This window comes from Colossoma macropomum, unplaced genomic scaffold, assembly GCF_904425465.1.
Source record: "Colossoma macropomum unplaced genomic scaffold, Colossoma_macropomum, whole genome shotgun sequence".
NCBI lineage: Eukaryota > Metazoa > Chordata > Actinopteri > Characiformes > Serrasalmidae > Colossoma > Colossoma macropomum.
The window spans coordinates 40,193,089-40,213,441 of NW_023494795.1; the positions used below are offsets into that span (position 1 = coordinate 40,193,089).

Below are 20,353 nucleotides of genomic sequence, written 5' to 3' on the forward strand. Positions count from 1 at the left end.
GCCCCAGACTTTAGTCTTTTCAAAGTCTTTTAGTGTATGGTTAGCACAAGTATTAATTCCTGTAAGCTGGACCAAACTCCAAATAGGAGGGACTTAACTCCAAACGGGCTTGCATTCTGTTAAATGCTTTGTTACGGGTGTATAGCAAATGTATGCAAACAGACTTAACTCTTGTGGGTCCAGTACTCTTTATGACCATTTGTGTTTGACTATGAAATGTTGACCTTTTAATATTGTAGCGTAGGGTGCTCTCAGGGGAATGTCGGAGACATCTGAGTCATAAATTTAACACAAATAATAAACTCAACACAGAACAGCGCCAGGAAAGGGAAAAACACTCTGCTCAGGCTAGGCTAGCTCCCACTAAATTAAAGCGACAGAACAGAATAACTACACTAAACTCAGGCATGCTCTGATGCCACATTATAAATAATTTTATATACATCAAAAGCAACCCCATTTCCAAAAAAGTTGTGACGCTGTGCAAAATGTAAATAAAAATGAAATGCAATGATGTGTAAATCATTAAAACTGTATATTTAATTTAAAATAGTACAAAGACAACATATCAAATGTTGAAACTGAAAAATGTTATTGTTTTTTTATAAAAATATGGCCATTTTGAATTTGATGCCAACCACACGTACCAAAAAGGTTGGCATGGGGCAACAGAAGCTGGGTAAGTTGTGTAATGCTAAAAAAAAAAAATACCTGGTGGTTGATTGGCAACAGGTCAGTAACATGATTAGGTCTAAAAAAAAGCATTCCAGAGAAGCTGAGTCTTTCAGAAGTAAAGATGAAGAGGGGTTTACAACTCTGTGAATGACTGCACAATCAAATAGTGCAAGAAATCAAGAATAATGTTTCTCAACATAAAATAGTGAAGACCTTTTGCTTTTCGTCTTCTGTGGTGCATAATATCATTAAAAGATTCAGAGAATCTGGAGAAATCTCTGTACGCAAGGGACAAGGCCAAAAAAGAGTATTTGCTGGCCGTGATCATTGGGCCCTCAGATACAGACATGATTCTGTAATGGAAATCACTCCATGGGCTCAGCAACACTTCTGAAAACCACTGTCTGTGAAAACAGATCATCACTGCATCCACAAATGCAAGTTAAAACTCTAAAATGCACAGAAGAAACTGTACATAAACAGGATCCAAAAATGCTGCCACCTTCTCTGAGCCTCAGCCCATTTAAAATGGATTGTGGGGAAGTGGAAAAGTGTCCTGTGGTCTGACAAATCAGCATTTGAAATTCTTTTTGTCTTTTTCAGGGAGGGTTTTGCTTATTTCAGCAAGACAATGCCAAACCACATTCTGAATGTATTAAACAGCATTGCTCCATATTAAAAGAGTTTGGGTACTAAACTGGCCTGCCTGCAGTCCAGATGTGTTACCCACTGATAACATTTGGCACATTATGAAATGAAAAATACTATAAAGGAGGCTCTGAACTGTCGAACAATTGAAATCCTATATCAAACAAAAATGGGAAGACATTTCACTTGCAAAACAACAGCAATTGGTCTCGATTACACTTACAGAGTGTTGTTAAAAGAATAGGTGATGAAGCACAGTGGTAAACGTGTCCCCGTCCCAACTTTTTTGGAACATGTTGTTGGCATCAAATTCAAAATGGGCATATATTTTTCAAAAATCAATCAAATTTCTTAGTTTCAACATTTGAGATGTTGTCTTTGTACTATTTTACTTTAAAAATATGGTTTACACGATTTGCATATCATTGCATTCTATTTCTATTTACATTCTGCGTGGTGTCCCAACTTATTTGGAAATGGGGTTGTACAAAACATCATCATGCGTGAAACTGCAATATTTTCTGATGTAGAAACAAGTCGTGTCTCCATCTATAAGTTGATCTTACAACCAACAAAAAAAAACACGTCTGGCTGAGAGGTAGTGTGGCACGATAAACAAAACAAGAAGTTATGATCTCATGAGCCCTTTGTTGACTGTGGTTAAATTATTAATGAAATAATATGAAAATAGTTGTTTGTATCTTACGAATACATGAGAATCAAAGCAAGTATCGTCATCATTGACATTTATTGGCCCAAAAAACAGGCAGTTCAGACCCCAATCTGTAAATAATTAATCTTTTACTTCATTTTATCTGAAAAAGGCAAATCTGCACAGATCATCTTTAGGTTCGGTCGATATAAAAGAGCAAAAGCACTGGTAGAGCCATTCAATATTCACACAATTGCATCCTATGTGTTATGATGCGCGCTCTCTCTCTCTCTCTCTCTCTCTCTCTCTCTCTCTCTCTCGTTTTTTCTCTCTCTCTGCTTGTACTTGTGTATGTGGGTATGTGTTTGTTTGATGACTCTTCTCTTCTAGGCGCTGTCCTCAGATCTGGAGCGGAGGGACCATCAGCAACTTCAGATTTTGAAGGAGGTCCAGGCACTCTCTGAGGACAGGGGAGCTGAACTGGCACAGGTGGAGGCCCAGCTTGCTGAAAACGAGAAGAAGAAAGAAGAGCTGCGAACCAAAGCAAAGGAGGCCATCAGGCAGTGGAAGGCCAAATGCAGGAAGCTGGAATGTCAGCTACAAGAACTGAAAGAAAGACAAGGCATGAACCAACCTACACAGGTATCTCTTTGTTTCTGAGGGGAAATTAATGTTTTTTTTTTTGAGCACAGAACACTGGTAGGTAGGGATGGACCAGCATCTATTTCAGCAAGAAGAGAAAATCTAGGGTCACATTTCTGGGTCAGTGATGATCATTATTTCCATGTATTCTATTCCCGATTTGTTGTTGCCAGTGCTTTAATAATTGTTGCAGTTGGGTCATATGCACAGAAACACTACACCAACAACAAAGCACATGATAGTAGGAATGCTCTGTAAGTGAAAAATTATGAATAATAATAATAGTAATAAATAACATTAATAAACCTACACGTTACAAACATGTATGTTTGTAACGTGTAGGTTTATTAATGTTATTTATTACTATTATTATTATTCATAATATATACACACCTTATTACCTCATTCTGCTCCAAGGAAAAGTTTTGTTCATGTTTATCAAGTCAAGTCAGTAAGTCAAATAGTCCTATATAGGGCTGAACAATTTGTGGAAAATGCCTGATTGTGGGTCAGTGTTGTAAGTGCTATTTAAATTGCTGTTGTTTAAAAAAAAAAAATAGCTCCAATAAAGCTCCAGATCTATATTAGTGGTCTATGTAGTATCAAAAATTTACCAACCATAATTATAAATGTATCTTCTTTCTAGATGAAAACATAGCAACACAGTTTATGTCCCTCACTAGAGTAGTCTGCTAGCTCAGTAGACTGACGGAGGTACTGTTTATACATTTTGGTTTGAATTTTTCACCAAGCCATTTCTTATAAGATTATGCATCAGGCCTAGAATGCAGTCAAATTTGATTTAATAAAAATGTTATCAAATGTGAGTAGAAGTTACTGCCTTCATCAGTGGACCCATACATCATGATTATAAAAGGTGTCAAACAACATGAGACAACATAAAACAACGAGTATATAAAAACATACTAAGACATTATCCCATGTTGTTGCATGCCTGTCACTCCCTTCTTAGAAATGCCTTAAAAAGCACTGCAAATATGTATTACTGAAGTTCATAAGAGTGTATTTTTCCATTTTAATTTCTTCTTTTTATTACATTACCTTCCACTTCTTTAGGCATTAGCAGAGAGGGAGAACGTTTTGAGGCAGCAAATAGAAGGCACACGTAAGCAGCTTGCTGAAGTTCTTGGCCATCTAGCTCAACGTGAGGAGGAAGTTCGGCAGTGCTGTGTCGATCTTGCTGAAGCGCGCTCACAGCTTGTAATTCTGAAACAAGAGCTGCGAGACAGTAGAGAGTCTTTGCGAAGCTTGGAAGATGAAACACAGAGGCAGAGCTTGATTCAAACCCGCCTGAGGGAAGAGAACCAGAAACTGGAGAAGCAATTGGAGGACCTGGGAAACCGGAGGGAACAGGAGCAAGGCAATCTTCTAGAACTTCAGGCTTTGGTGAAGAGCTTAAATGCTGAGCATGCAAATCTCAATGGCAGGTTGGCTGAGGCAGAGAGTTTCAGGAAGGAGCAGGAAAAGAGGCTTGCCTTGGCTCAGGAGGAGAAGGCGTCACTGGGCCAGCAACTGCAGCTGGAGAGGGAGGTGCATCAGAGAGAGCTGGACCACTTGAGACAACAAGAGGACAAAATCAAACAAAACCATAGTGTACAGAAGACACTGAGACTGTATCATCAAGAACGAGAAGAGCTAAAGGCACTTATCAAAGACCTAAAGGTTTGCTTAATTTTATTATTGCTTTCATATTTTTAATGTTTTTTTGCCTCCGTGTCTACATTTTTATTTGCTTAACTAGGTATATTGCCTTGCAGATTGTTTATGTATTATTACACACAGATTAGCCACTTTATTAAGTACACCTCCTTCTATCTACACTCTTTATCCATTTTATCAGCTCTGCTTACCGTATAGGTGCATTTTGTAGTTCTACAATTACACTGTAGTCCATCTGTTTCTCTGCATACTTTGTTAGCCCCCTTTTACCCTTCAATAGTCAGGACCCCCACAGGACCACCACAGAACAGGTATTACTTGGGTGGTGGATCATTCTTAGCACTGCAGTGACACTAACAGTGGTGGAGTGTTAGTGTGTGTTATATAGTGTGTGATAGTTCACCAACCAAATAAATTTAGTCAACAGTGTCCTCTGACTACTGATAAAGAACTAAAGGATGACTAACACAAACTGTGCAGCAGTAGATGAGCTGTTTTCTCTTACTTTAAATCTACAAGGTGGACCGACAAGGTAGGTAGACTTAGAGACTTACTGCCAAGTTTTATGAATCTTGCCCATTGTGCATGTTTTCTGAAAATGCAAAAGCAGTGCAGATCATTTAGACCTGGTTGCCTTGTGTGCCAGTTTTAATTACAGCTGTAATTCCAGAATTGGACCAGTAATAGTAATTACATCTTCCCTTTTATCAGCAAGTCATATACTGGCTGCCAGTATATCGCACATCCATAATTAATAATTTGTTTTTGTTCATTATATACCACTATATCTGTGTTTTTTGAGGGAAGTGTGAGATGCAGTTTGCGCTTTCTGCTATAGTGCAAAACTAAAGAAACAAACTTTGCATCCAGTTTGCGTTCTGTTTGTTCTGGGCCTACCTGAACCCCCCCTTTAGTTAATCTTCAGTTATATAGTTATATTAACTAAATCATCAAGACCTTGATGTCCTATGCTTTACCTGTACTTGAACAGCATTTGGATTTTGTTTGTTGGATTTTTGGATGTTTGATGAATATGGTTGATGATGCTTGCACTGATTTGTCTGACTATACAATACACAGTGTTTGACACGAAATGCCTGTTTTCAAGTTTTGTGAATAAAGCAGGAAACCTTCCTCAGGTTATTGCTCACTTTTGTCTTCACTCTAATTGGGGTTTATAAACCCTGTATTCTAGATGGAAAAAACAGTCAGTTTGTCTCTCTTTCTGTGTATGCATTAGGCAGAGGCAGTGGTGGATAAGGAGCTGGTGAGGGTGCTACAGCAAAAGCTGGACAGGATGAAAGCAGAGTGTGATAATCTGACAGAACAGCTGAGCAGCAGTGAGGAAAGTCATGCTAAACTTCATAAGATGTGTCAGATGTTGAAAAACGAGCTGGAGGTGAAGGTTTGATAAAATCTTTATTCTACACTACATATTACATATTGCAATGTGGGAAAATTAGATGACCTTGTTCAATCAGTTCAGTCATTATCAGCCAGTTTTTGTTTGAGTAGTTTTTTAGCTGCCTGTCCCCCTGCAGATACAGTTTTCAGAGCAAGTGAAGGAGAGAAGACATGCAGCTGAGGACTCCATGGCAGAGATGCAAAATAAGATAGCAGACCTTAAGTTGGAGCAGACATCCATCCTGCACGCATTGGAGTCTCAAATCAACTTGGCCTGCAAAGCTGTGTGTAAAGACTCAGCTACCAAACTGAAAGTAACCACACATTCTGCATCAGTTCATTGCACACTTTTTTTTTTATTTTATTTTTTTAATTGTGTTCGCTAGCCAGGTCTGTTTACAGTATGAGTAGCGGACTAGTGCTAAAATAAAACAATTTTTCAGTTTTCTCAGTTGTTCAAAATGATGTTTTAATAAAGTGATGAAAGGCTGTTTCCTGCTCAGTGTAGCCAATGCAGTGTATAACATGCTGCACTACAGGCTGCAAAACTGTGGGGTTAGTATGGAGATTGTTAGGGCTATGTTGAATTGTGGTTAGCAGCACAGAGAACAGTCTTCCAGAGAAAGTCTGAAACTGTTACATATGAGCTCATGTGTCTAATAATAATAATAATAATAATAAAAAACACTTTATTATTAGAGAAGTAATGCTATCTTTTTGTGCTGTATTAGGCTGTAATGCTCACTAGTGGCCAACAGAATGATTGCCATCATTGGCTCGCTGAAATGAAGGTATGTGTGTCTAGCCAACAGCCTACCTTTAATACAACATGCTTGTTTTCATGTATTTATGTGTAAACTATTTAGGTTCAGGTTTTATTCTGTGGGCCATGTTTTATAACATTTGCACACAATTTTATGCAGTTTATGTTTATCGTTTGCAAGTTGATATTACAGGCTGTTTGAGTGCTCGGAGAGTAACTGCTTTTCTACTGCTTTGTGTTTGTTTGTCTGCACATTTGCAGACTAAGCTGCAGTGGCTGTGTGATGAGGTGCGTGTGCATGAAACCCAGGAGAAGAAATTGACCAGGGTGGTGCAACAGTGCAAAGAGCAGATGAAGACGCTAAAGCAGAGCAGAGACTCTGAACAGCAGAACCTGCTAGATCGTATTACTCAGCTGGAGAGACTGCTACAGGACATTCACTCACAGAAGCAAGGTACTGACCCGTTACAGAGCATCCTCAACTTGCTTTGCTAAATTTTACATTTATGTTCTGCAGTTTTCGCCTGTATTAATGCTTATAATGGATAGTTGTATAAAAATATTTTATTTTTACAGGTTTGTGTAGAGAATGGGTGGATTGGATTAGAATGAAAAACAATAAATATCACGAGAGTCAAGCCCGTGACAGTGTTTATTATTTAGGCAAGACTGAAATAATATCAAATGGCAGTCCAGTGTAGCTACAAGAAACAAACAAAAAAAACAGTATACCCAGAAATACATAAGGCTATGCCCAAAGATGCAAGATAGATTGCTTATAATAACAGAAGCAGCTCATGTCCACCTTTTAAACCCTCAAAACACACACATCACATTATAATGTTAACCAGGGCAGATAAGGATCACGAGAAAACTATAGCCTTAGATGACCAAACCACCTTTGTTTTTTTTTTTCAGGGAGAGACCATATTTACATTAAGCTCAGACATGTGGTCGAATGTGACATGGGAGTATGTTTAGCCTTCTAATTACGTAGTATCAGCTTTGATTCCTTACTTTAGGAAATAGTCAGTGTGGCAGGCCACGCACTGCCAGCTGTACATTTGGACTATACAATATTTACATAAAACATTATATCATGATAACGATTTAAATTGTGCGCATTTAATATGATAAAATAATGTTCATTAAATAGAGGTTGACACCTATTGAAGAAAGCCAACGTTCAGGGAGCTAGGAGTTAGGACTGTCACTAAAATTAACTTAATTGGTTGAGCAATCTACTCATAATTTTGACTCTTAATCAAGTAATCTTTTTTTTTTTCCAAAAATATATTATATTGAACAGAAAAAAACTGCACAGTCTTTCAGGAATTCTAAACTACTTTGTTGGAAAAAGATAAACTAGGAAGTCTAATATATAATTATCTAACCATGAAATGTATGTAGTTTAATGAAAATTTCCTGCACAGTACACAGAACGATGGTTAAATGTGCATTAGCAGAGCATTCTACAATCAGCCTTAAGACTCATTACTTTTTTTTCTCACATAATGTTGTTTTGTTTGTTTTGTCGGTGAAGATTATTTCCAATAATGTAGCCAAGTCAACTCAAAAATATTTCCAGACTGTGATTGCAGATATACAAAAAATAAATTGAGTACTTAAATAGTTTTCCAGGAAATTACTTATTTACTCTCTTACTTATTTACTTGAGTAATTTTTTTTTTTTTTATCATTTTACTCAGGTGAAATATGACTAAAGTAACAGTACTTTTCTAAGTAGCGATTTTTTGGTACTCTTTTCACCACTGCCAGGGATCTCACCTAACTGTCTTGTCTCATATGGGGAAAAATAGAATAAAACTGTGTTCCAGAAACAGGCTTAGTGAGTAGTCTAAGGGTGCTAATTTCAGCATTGCTAATGAGTTTTTGAGGCATTACTGCAATGGCTCAGTAGTGTTCCTTCAAAGGCAAGCAGTGGCATGTTTTACACCGTTACACTTGCAGATCTTCTTGAGAAGAGTCACAGGAAGGATGATGAGATGAGAAGTCTTCAGGTTAGTTTCGCAAAGTTTCTTAATTTACTTATTCTGTTATCTTAATTTATGGTTCTATGCAATTTTTGTTTCTGTATTATTTTTACTCCCCTGTGAAATTTAACTTACTATTGTGAGAACATTCAAATATAATAAATAAATATAAATATAATGATGTGAAGTACACCTACTTGGTTTCTACACAGCTGCCTTGTAGCTGTGCTTATCATATAGGTGAACTTTATAGCTCTACATTTACAGATTGTAGTTAATCTGTGTATTTGAATATTTTGTTAGCTCCCATTACAGTGATGAGGACCTTCACAGGACCACCACAGAGCAGGTATTATTTGGAGGTGGTCCCATGGGGGTCCTGACTATTGAAGAACAGGGTAAAAAGGGGCTAACAAAGTGTGCAGAGAAACAGAAGGACTACAATTTGTAATATTAATTATAGAAATACAAAGTGCACTTATATGGTAAGCGGAACTACAAGATAGCTGTGTAGATGCCAGGAGGTGTACTTTATGGAATGGCTGGTTAGTGTGTGTGTGTGTGTGTGTGTACAGTCGTATGCAAAAGTTTAAAATTACATGTATTATTTTTGCAAATAAGTACACATCCTGTACAGAACACATACTTCAGAACATTTTGATGCATAATTACTGCTGAATTTAACGTGACTTGTTAAATTTTATGTATTATTTTTCCAATATGTTAAATCAAGAAAATGAATAGAAATTATGCACTAAAATTCCCTGAAGCATGTAACATGTAATTTGACCAGAGGTATTTACAGTTTTTCATAGGACTATATTTCAACTATGTTTCATTCATAAGAGCTTTAAGGGGTGTAATAAACAATTTTCATGTGCTCTTCTTTCAATTTAGTTTCTTTCATGTTCACAATATAATTTCAAGCTAAAAACTACAACAACGTTTTTCCACATCTTTACTAAAGGTGCCTCAGGCTTGGAGAGCACTGTATTGCACCATAATATCTGTATCCTATGACTCTGATGCTATCTACTGGTCTAAGGTTAGGCCACAGCAGAAAAAACATGCAAGACCACTACTTTGTTTGCATCTTTACTAATTAGAAACTTACTTTACATTGAAAGAAGTATTGACTTTTTCTTCCCTTGATTTTATTAATGACAGACTTGTAATTTGTCCTTATTAGAATTCTGATATTAAGCCCTGCTGGGATTTTACCCCAACTATAGAATGCACCACTAAAGTGAAGAGTCCCAAGAAGCTCCTTAATCAGTAATAAAAGTGGTTGTGAAAGTGGTCACTTTCTAATGACCTCAAACCTTGGTGGCATCATTTTAATATTAATAGTTTTCTCAATCAAATTAATACATGCGTTAGCTCTCAAAGTTAGTTAATATGACACAAATGGAAGGTTAATTACTGATGCCTAGCAAGCCTGCTAATTCACGAAGAGGAGTAGAGAGCATGCAGTGTCAGCTCTTATTTAAAAGGTAAAAATACCTGTATTTCATCTTAATTTGTATAATTATAAGGTTCAGGTGCAAGTCTCCAGGTTGCTGGGGATAAGAGGTTACGGAATCTATAAAAAGTGTGCTTTAGACAAGCGACTCAGCGGGTAGTGTCCCCATAATCCTGGATCTTAGAATTACGAAGGTTCTTAAGCGAAAAATGTTCTCTGATACTTCGGTTACCTAAACACAAGTATAAGACAGATTCTTAAGCGGAACTCAACAAAACACGTTCCTGCTAAAGCATGAGAAATGGTAAATGATAAATCAGTGTCGCAAGGCAGTTGTTTGGCATCTGACTTTGGACCCTGCTTAAGATAATCAAATAAGTGTGATTTGTCTTTACGACATTTTCTGTTATAGTGTCAAGTTACTGTGTCCACCCAAATGCTAGATACCTTCAAAGAGTCAAACCCGAACTGAGCTTGACATGCCACGTTACAAACGATTAATCAAAAATCTCAAATTTGAATCAAATTTGACTAAAAATTATGCAACTACATTTTTGTCAAATTTGAAGTGTTGTTATTAGAATGCTGTTTATATAAAATATTTATATGATAGAAATATTTGCAAATCATGTTGAACAGATGTTACTAGTATAATGGCTAAATAAACAAGTCTTAAGACTTATACCAGGCTCTTTGACAGACCATACTTCTCTGGACTAGTAGCTTCAATGACTGTGGAAAGACAATAATATCATCAACAATGTCTGATTGTTTCATTTTATACTTTCTGCAGGATCGAGTTCTGGATCTTGAAATGGTATGTGTTTTATTTGAAGTGCAACATTTTTATTCTGTATGATTTTTTTTTTTATGTAATTTTAAAGTAAACCACAGAATCAAGATGATAGAAAATTAAAATATTGCGGCTCTCCTGGAAGAATAAACGCATCTAGAAATGGAATTTGCACTAGTTGGTCAAACAGCATGGCATTTTTAAGTATTGAATCACTAATTGACTTTGCAGGAGTGATGTGTATGTGTCAGTGTATGTGATCAACGTGCTTCCTTCAAGCACATGTAGTGGTACTCTTGTGACATCAGGTATTAGTGTCTGGCTCTTCAGAGACCGAGCTGGGAGAAAAAGTTTGTAACGCCTTTGAAGTCCTTTAGTAATAACTGAATTTCTGCTTAAATGGAGATTAAAATCGAATCTGATCTCTATGTAAGACATAAAAATAAATAAAGACTTTTTATAGCACAGCATCTTTTTGGTTTAACAAAGTGCTTTAAAGGCCGAGAACATTATTTCCCCTTATTACTTAAAATCTTAATGTAAAGTCTGTGATAATCCAGCACAATGTTGTCATGTTGTCCAATGGTTAGTTAAGAAAATGCAGCTCAGTATAACTTATGTATATACGGAGCCTGTGAAGTTTGACGTATTTGTATACTGCCCCCTAATGACCTTAGTCGCCAGCTGCAAGATTTCATATTGAAAAAACCCTGCTAGCATAATGCAGTGCTATTTGACATTTGAAGCTTGTAAGATATGCATGTAACATTTTTACTCTAAAACATTGATTTTAATGCCATTTTGGGGAGTTCTTTTAAAAGTTGACTGAAACGTATAAAATATTTAGCTGAAATCTTTTGACAGAAATTGAGAAAACAAATTGGTGAAAAAATGAGTAAACATCTACGATAATGACCTGTCTGTTGAAAACAGGGTAATTGGAATCAGGTGTTCAAGTCAGTTAAGAAGTGAGTTTGACCAGAAGTTCCGTATTTTAGAATGCCAGGTTGCTGAGTCCTTAACTTAAGGAGACAGCCCCATTTCCAAAAAGTTGGGATGCTGGGCAAAATGTAAATAAAAACAGAATGCAATAATTATTTAAATCCTATATTTAATAGAAAATAGTACAAAGGCAACACATCAAATGTTGAAACTGAGAAATGTTATTGGTTTTTTGTTTTTTTGAGAAATATATGCTCATTTTGAATTCGATGCCAGGACCATGTTTCAAAAAAGTTGGGACAGGGCACATTTGCCACTGTGTTGCATCACCTGTTCTTTTGACAACATATAGAAGAGCATGCCAAAATACCCCTTAACCAGTGTGCAGGACAGATCAGTAGCTACAGAAAGCATTCTGTTGAGATTACCACCAATAAAGGACTTTCCTTTCTTACATATGAGTTCACATACTTCTTGAATTAATGATTGCTGATGGAAGCCTTGGTTATTTAAACCATTTTTAAACCACTACTCAATAAATGTAGGGGTTAGGGTTAGGGTATAATGTAACATAATGCCTGTATGTAGTATTATAGCTTGAAATGCAAAGTGTGTGAGAAACCAGATCACATTTTGGAATATTAATGCAGAAATCTGAGTTCTAAATGGTTTGCTAAGTTTTCGTTGCAAATGTATAAGCATTTGTACAGTAGAGTGTGATGTGTAGGGTGAGCTGATGTGCTTGAATCAACATAGACACATAGGCCTGACTTAGAATAGAGCTTGGGTTATTAATCAATAAATTCAGATCAATAAATGTATCTTCCAGAGTACCAGACTTGCCTTGGATCATTTGGAGTCTGTCCCTGAAAAGCTAAGCCTGCTGGAAGATTTCAAAGACCTTGAGGTTGTAAATGTTTCCTATATCATGTATTTTAGTTACCGTCTCCTTCAAAAACAGTTAAGTTATCATACATTTGTCATTGTAGGAGTCACAGAGACAGAGAGAAGCAGTGGAACAGCGCTATGCCAAATATAAAGAGGTTGTTGGGGCTCTGCAATACCAGCTAGAAGAGGCCAAACGGAGAATACAAGAATACAGGGTAAGCTTGTGCGGACTCCATAAACTAGTGGTCCTGTGTGTGCTTGATTTTTTTAAATATATATTTCGGTGTGCAACTTGCACAGCCTTTTTTGAAGGACTTGATCAGTTTTTAGTCCCAAAGTGAAAATTTACTTTTAAAATTGCTTTTGTTTGTCACTTTTACATTTATTTCTCAGTGTAGTTAAACTTTTTTGCGATTCCCAATAACTGAGCAAGTCCCAGTTACCAATGTTGAACCGAATAGCGCTTGTTAGCTTTAGCATGGGCTCATCTGAAAGGGCAGCAGTGGCTAAAAGAAAGTACTCCAAAACAGAGATATCATGGCCTTAACCCTAACCCTAACCGGTTTTATTGTCCTCAGGGTGACATTAGTTTGGAGCTTTGCGCTACATATGATCAGTTGAGCTAAGGGTGTGTTCAGAATTTTTTCCGTTTTAAAAAAGCAGTAAGCCACTCGAGGCTGCTTTGCATTGTGCACAATAACGCGGCGAATCTTATGTCTTAGTGCTCTGGTATCACATGACAGATAAAACAAGACATGAATAAAACCAACAAGCCCAAATAGAAAGGAGAACAGTTTTTGTTTATCCAAAAATGTGGACAGTCGGCTGTGATTCTTTACTTGTTTGACTTTCGTTTACATCTTTTGGTTCGGTGTCAAGTATGAACGCTTAGCAAACCCCAACTTAAATGCAACAATGTATCATTTTCTGCTTCATTCAGCGTTAACATTGCAGCAACACCCACCCTTTTTCTCCTTCTTTTTGCTCTAATAATAAAGAGCTGAGAGCTGTTCAGAGCTAATAATCTTCAGAACTAAGGCTTGTTATGAGGGTTTGTTTGCTGTTCATGACGCGCATGATTCATTCATGTGACGTTACTGATTAGGATGTGCACATGCAGGCTGTTTTAAGATGCAGGTTCATTGATATCATGGACAGATTTAAGTCACTTACCTACACAAATGTGAACTACAATGTTAGAAAGATTAGATCAGAGCCAAAAATCAGAATTAAGCACTGAAGCCTGTCATGTGAAATGTAGCTTTAAGTGGCTGCATGTGAAGCTAACCAAATGCATGGCGCTCAGTTTAATAATGATAGCACTTTTTTTTTATTTTACCCTTGATTTTACCCTCTTTCTTTGATCTGTCCATCATGCCATAGAAACCACGGATTTTAATGCAGGCAGTTTTTGACAGGACCACCAAACTTAAAAACATTTAGCTTTTTAACCTAATGTTTTGCTGCTATATCCCTTATGCCACTACCACAGTGCCTTGCAAAAGTATTCAACCCCCCTCTAAAAGTCATCAGATTTGTCTGGGTTATAAATAAGACTTATGCAGAGTGTTCCAGCCACTATTGTTTTCCAAACAAATGTGCTTTCATAGAACATTTTCAAAGACAAAATGTATTATTTTTTCACAGATCTATAGAAAAAATAAAGTATTTAGCCCCTATAGACTAGTATTTGGTAGAATCACTTTTTGCCACAATAACAGTTTTTAGTCTGTTGAGGTAAAATTCTACCAGTTTGCAAACTGTTTTCAAAGATTTTCAACTATTCTGTCAAATAGTTTGAGATCTAGACTTTCACTTGGCCATTGTAAAACATTCCGTTTTTTGTTGTTCAACCACTGCGTTGCTTTGGCCTCATAATTGGAATTGTTATATTGCTGAAATGTAGTTTCTCCCTCTCTCCATCTCTTTAGTTTTTTATCAGACTAAAGCAAGTTGTCTTGCAAGTTGTTTTTCCCTGTATTTTGCACAGTTTTTCATTTTTAACAAGACGCCTAGTCCCCACTGAGGAAAAGCATCCCTACCATATTAATATTCATTAAGCTCTGCAAAGAACGCGGTCTGATTGGCCAGGCAAAACACGGCTCTGCTGAACAATACTAATCGCAGTCACACACGCCACGTTATTTTATAATCTTTATAACCACATCCAACTAATATACTGTGAAAATGGGCTAAAACATATACATGTTTAATATGCAACAAAGTCTGCTATGTGACCATTGTGATAATACTCCTTGGCCTTCCAGGTTTTGTTAGCGCCAAGCTAAGGACAGAGCACATTCGCTTTTCACATGGATTTAACATGGATTTAATGCAGTTCTACCTTAAGCACTAACAGCTGAAGCTTGTAAGACATGCAGTAACACGCTTTTAAATTAGCATGCTGTCATCTTTTAGTAAATACCCTCTGTGAAATTTATTCTTGCATAAAGCTAATTTTAGCTAAAACATGTTAACTGGATGTCTAGTGTCTATGCTGAGGCTTACTAGTAAGCCACATTGTTTTAATACATTGAATCATTGCTACTTGTTTTTGGTTAAGTAGTTCATTATACTAATTACTCTTCTTAACATTGTAAATGAGCAAAGACAAGTACATTTCAGTGAACTTGGCATTACAGAAAATGGCTTCATAAACTGGAAATACCAAATCCTGTCAAGATGTCTCAGTTACGATGTAAATACGGAAGTGCTGGCAACAGTGACACAGATAATTATAAACAGAGGTGATGTTAAAAAACAGTATAGTAATTCTATACTATTTGTATTGTGAATAGTAATTCTCAATTTGAATACGGGGAGGAAAAACAGGCTCAACCCTGTAACTTAATTACTTAGCTTCAATATATGTTACAGGTGAAAACTAAAAATCATTACAATTACAAAAATAAAAAAAAAAATTCCTCTCCCAAACATCTTTTTTAAACTTTTGACTACTAGATATATAATTATTACTGCTCTATTATTAGCTAATCTGCAGCTTAGGGTTTAACTTGTTTTTAAACCTGAATGAGTCACGTGGGTTCTTAAACTGCATTGCTGTATATTATTGCATTGTATTACTGACTCTTGATGAAAGTTTGAGATATGAGTGCGTTGTAGAAAAACATACTGACTTACATTTCTTTACAGTGGTGGAGATAGGAACCTAAAACCACCAGGGAACCTGCATATAGAGCTGGGCGATATGGCCAAAAATGTTATCACGATAAACAAAATTCATATCGTTCGATATCGATACATACCGCAATAAATGTCAAATCATTATTTTTGTTTAAGTTTGAAGGCTGATTTTTGCTCCTGGGTGGTTAATTGCTGTTTTAAACTATCCTTTATGGTCTGAACACGACAAACGCTCACCAAACAGTGGAACATTTCACAAATCTGTCATGGGAGAGTGGGAGAAGATGTCTGGTGAGCTGTTTTTATCAGCTGGAAAAGCATGGCTATTTAATCATAATGTAAGAAAGAAAACAGATTATTTTTAGCGGGTGACGAGCGCTCGGCTACCCCGCTACAAATGACGTCACAGTATTCAGACACCAGCTAGCGACGACTGGATTTCTCGATTCAATTGTAGTAGTTTAAGTGGTGAACCGCAAAATATCAACACCAGACAAACGGAGTCCTCTTTTTAGGAACGTTTAAACTGAAAGCTGTGCTTTTGTGTCTTGTTTGATCTACAGTATCATCAATTCTCCGTGTTTTGTAAGTGACAGTGCGCTACTTCAAGTTAGCCAGCTGCTAAAAACAGCTAGCCTGGAAAGATAGCGCTCTCCCGCTCTCCAGTTGCCTCACAGCTTCCTCAGTTTACTTTCGTTTAAATCAGGGCTGTAATTTACATGAACCCACTTCTTTCTTTCACTTTTGTTGCTTGGGAATGCACTCATACTAAAATATGACTGAGCAATGTAACAGCCCTGTAGTTGTGAGGATTGTGATTGTGATTGTGATTTAATGCTGCTAAAGCTTGTTAGGATGTACACAAAGAGGTGAGTTCACTTTAGGACAGTACAGTTACGCCACTTATCTCGTCACTCACACTCGGTCACAGGAGAACAGGCCGCCGGTCGCTCCACTCAAACGGAATGTATAACTCGTGTATAAATCGTGGCCCCCTCCCTCTCTACTCATGTCGAAAAACTCAGAAGTGCGCCCTCTCCTGGCGACAGCAGAGTAGTGTCGCTTTCCTTGCAGTAGAAAATGCCACCGAGGCTTTCGCTGAACGCTTTCGCTCTATCAAGGAAAATTTATATCGCGATAATTATCGTTATCGTTTTATCGCCCAGCCCTACCTGCATATAACAATGATTATTTTAAAACTGTGGAAAATCAGAAAAAAATATTTCATTGGTACTGTTTCGCATGTACGTGTCAATCATAACTGTAAATAAATCGTTACTGATAAAATTCAAGTGATATTAAAGTTTAACATCAGTAAAAGTCGTGGCAAAAGACGTGGAATTTCGCTCTTTCAAACCAATATAAGGTAGTAGTGTACCAATGGTACTTGATTTAAGGATGTCTTTTACCCAAAAACCTTTTTAATGATTCACAAGTGGAACCCAATTTCAAGCCAGTTGTGTCCTTGTTAGGGTAGTATCTTTGGAAATATCTTTCATTTGGAACTTGCACAGAAGTAATTTTCAAAAAGTCATTTTTGACAAATAAAAATAATATAATATTTTTTCATAATAAAACCAATACACATTAATTTTGTGGGTTAGTCTTTTAAAATAAAATGACATTCCACAAAATATTAGTGTAATTTGTCATCTAGACAAATTTGATAAATTTGAAGCAGTTTGTAAGGTTGCAAGGCACTGTATATACAAACTGTAGTTCAAAAAAAGTTGGAATGGAATGTAGTGAAATGCTAATAAAAACAGAAAGCAGTTATAAGTAAACTGTGTTTGTCTTGTATTAAATTCAAAACAATACAAAAGAATAACATTTTCCTTGTTTGATTACTTTTGCAGTCATTCCAAATTTGATGCCTGTAGCATATTCCAAAAAGTTGAGAGCGGGGCATGTTTGCTACTGTGTTACATGACCTTTCTTTTTACAATACATAATAATTCTTTGGGACTGAAGGCACCAACAGATCCAGTTTTAAAAATAAAACTTGTTATTCTGCTCTATAAGTCTTCATTCATGTATTCTGTGCTTCGTAATGCACCACATGTTTTTAGTTGGAGACAGATCTGGACTACAGGCAGAGCAGTCAAGCATCCCCACTCTCTGCTTACCCAGCCATGCTGTTGTAGCAGAATGTGGCTTAGTGTTGTCATGTTGAAATAAGCCCAGAAAGCAGCAAATGCTGTTTGAAAGTGTGTTTTTTATCTTTCAGTGTTAATGGTGCCTTCACTGATGTGCGCTAATGCACCCCATACCATGACTCTGACCCTGGCTTTTGAACTTTAATGCTGGTAACAATATTTCTTTGGAAATCACCTGTTTACGATGTGTTCCTACTTTTAAATTTCCCCAGTCCCAACTTTTAGTGTGAGAATATAATTAGAAAAAAAATTACAAGGTAAAACGTTCAATATATTGGCTTTTGTTTTTGTAAATAGAAGTCAAACTGGATTTGCAAATCTCTGCTTTCTGTTTTCTTTCTAATTTCACATACTGTCCCATCTTTTCAAGTATTGTGATTTGTACTAACAAAATAAAAAAACAATATTTTTTCTGTTTAAAATACCATTGTATTCATCTTGAATATCACAGTAAACTTGATGTATTCATAAATTCCCCAGTGTTTTTAAGAAAAAGGTTTTTCTCAAACTTGTCCCATGTGATGTGACACTAGGATGAGAAACTTGATGCTACGTCATGGAGCCTGCATCTTGATGGTCTGTCCTCGTCTCTACGTAGTCAGTTCTTGACCGGTAATGCCTGTGAATACTTACCCTAAATGGTTATGGTAGTTACTACACTGTCACTAATCTCTGCACTTGTTTGACACATTTGAACCTAAGAAAAAAAATTATCACTGATTACATTTTATGAATGTTAACATTTTTTTTTTAACATTTACTTCTTAGATTTTTGTATTTGCATTTTTTCTTTACATCTTTGCATTATTTATAAATTGGTTAAAGTTTGTTTATTACTGTCCAGCTGTTTAGGAGTGTGGATAGAGTTGGCAGTGTATCAGTACTAATAATCAATAGGTGCCCATTTTATACAGTCCTTTCTTTCTTCCTAGCACCACACAGATGCCTTGACAGCCTTGACGGTCTAGAGTGTGCTGCAGCTGTATCCAAGAACACTGTTCTCCAAACCACTGTGCAAACTCTGAACAGATAAGCTGCACTGTGGACAGTCATAGTCCATTGCCTGAATGTTAGAAACAGCACATAAGCCATAATTATGTTTCTTCACTTGGAGGTTTTAAAATATGATTGCAGTTATCACAGTTTAAAATGTGGTAATGTGGTCTGTTTTCTAGCCAAGTTATGTAATTTTGAAAACACTTTTCCCCATACAGTTGTTTGTTAATCTTTTTAAGGTTTAGAACAGCAATGTAAAAATGTTTACATTTTCAAAATTTTATTTACATGCTGAAATTTAATTTAGTTCTCCATTGCTACAGAATTGCACTGTTTTTACACAATCTGAAAATTATTTGTTATTGTTTCACCTGCTTTAATGTGAAAATGATTGTAAAGTGTGGTATGTTTTATGCAGAAACAAAATCCTTTTAAATTATTGTTTTTTATTAATCTTGCTTAAGGGACCAAATGTTTGGAACATTCTAGGTAAACTGTGGCATTGAAATGATACTGTGTGTGCCAAGGAAGTATTCAGTCGAATAATCTATCGATTATCGAAACAAATAATCGATTATTCGGATTATGAATTGCTCAGTTACCAAATAACTCTTATGTAGCTGTCAGCATTTAAACTTAGCTTGAGGTTGTTTTATGCATCTGCTAACTAACGATGAAGACAAAGTTGAATATTTAAAAATTCACTGTTTAATGAATTTTCCTGCTAATACAAAAGATAAATAAAACTATATTTTTCCAGTCAAAATTTAAAATTAAGGATTTGCAAAGTAGCAGCAATAAAATGTAACAAAACTAAATCAGTATTCCTTTAGTCACACCAACAGGTTCTCTGTTGGTGTGACTAAAGGACCACATCACCAACCACATGGTCATATCTGTGCATAAACATCACACAAACAATAAACATCACAACGTCCCTGTGTTTCCTCCATTATATAATCTTATTGTGCTTTCTGAGTGCAATATTCTTGAAATAGGTTCTGTCCAAACTTGCACTTTCTTAAACTGCAGCTCTGTAATGGTACTGAACACACTCCAGAAGTGATGTTGACCACCCCAAAAAAGTGCCGCCGTTGACATGCCTGGCTGAACCCAGCGCAGCATCTGTATGTGTATCTATGAGCAACATCTCGAGCCATAAATGTGAGTTGTGTTCAAATTCGGCAAGCAGTAGCGAACATTTGTGGCAGACTTGTTCTCCGTGAACAGTTTAATTTGAGCGATTTTGTGTAAACACTCCACTTCAACGGTAACCCTTCATCCAGCTGTCCTCTAAGTTCACAGAGAGCTGCCACCTGAAACTGTTTGCAAATGGTGGCAAACATTAACAGAGAACTCAAGGCAAACAGAAAACTGTTTCCAACTGTTTTGAATTGTTTTCCTGTGTTCTGCCAATTTGAACACATTGGTGGCCTCGACGTTAGGACAACAATGCAGTGTATAAAACTTAACGTTATTTGGAATGTGAACTGGGTCGTTGTGAATAATAGTTA

General features: G+C 36.5%; 1 protein-coding gene across 6 annotated transcripts in view; it reads left to right on the top strand.

Moving 5' to 3' along the window:
- LOC118815972 (centrosomal protein of 128 kDa) overlaps window positions 1-19,255 on the top strand; it is a 36,069-nt gene extending 16,814 nt beyond the window's left edge. For 3 of the 6 annotated variants that reach the window (XM_036582433.1, XM_036582431.1, XM_036582437.1), the window contains exons 13-24: window positions 2,366-2,617; window positions 3,695-4,300; window positions 5,538-5,702; window positions 5,821-6,015; window positions 6,433-6,492; window positions 6,726-6,918; window positions 8,436-8,485; window positions 10,714-10,737; window positions 12,485-12,562; window positions 12,645-12,758; window positions 18,377-18,455; window positions 18,776-19,255. In XM_036582433.1, coding sequence (XP_036438326.1) covers window positions 2,366-2,617; window positions 3,695-4,300; window positions 5,538-5,702; window positions 5,821-6,015; window positions 6,433-6,492; window positions 6,726-6,918; window positions 8,436-8,485; window positions 10,714-10,737; window positions 12,485-12,562; window positions 12,645-12,758; window positions 18,377-18,455; window positions 18,776-18,876 — 1,917 coding nt within the window. In that variant the 3' untranslated portion in view covers window positions 18,877-19,255. The remainder of the gene's footprint in view (window positions 1-2,365; window positions 2,618-3,694; window positions 4,301-5,537; window positions 5,703-5,820; window positions 6,016-6,432; window positions 6,493-6,725; window positions 6,919-8,435; window positions 8,486-10,713; window positions 10,738-12,484; window positions 12,563-12,644; window positions 12,759-18,376; window positions 18,456-18,775) is intronic. The other 3 variants (XM_036582434.1, XM_036582432.1, XM_036582435.1) reach the window with 3 other exon arrangements.
- Window positions 19,256-20,353: the final 1,098 nt, after the last annotated feature.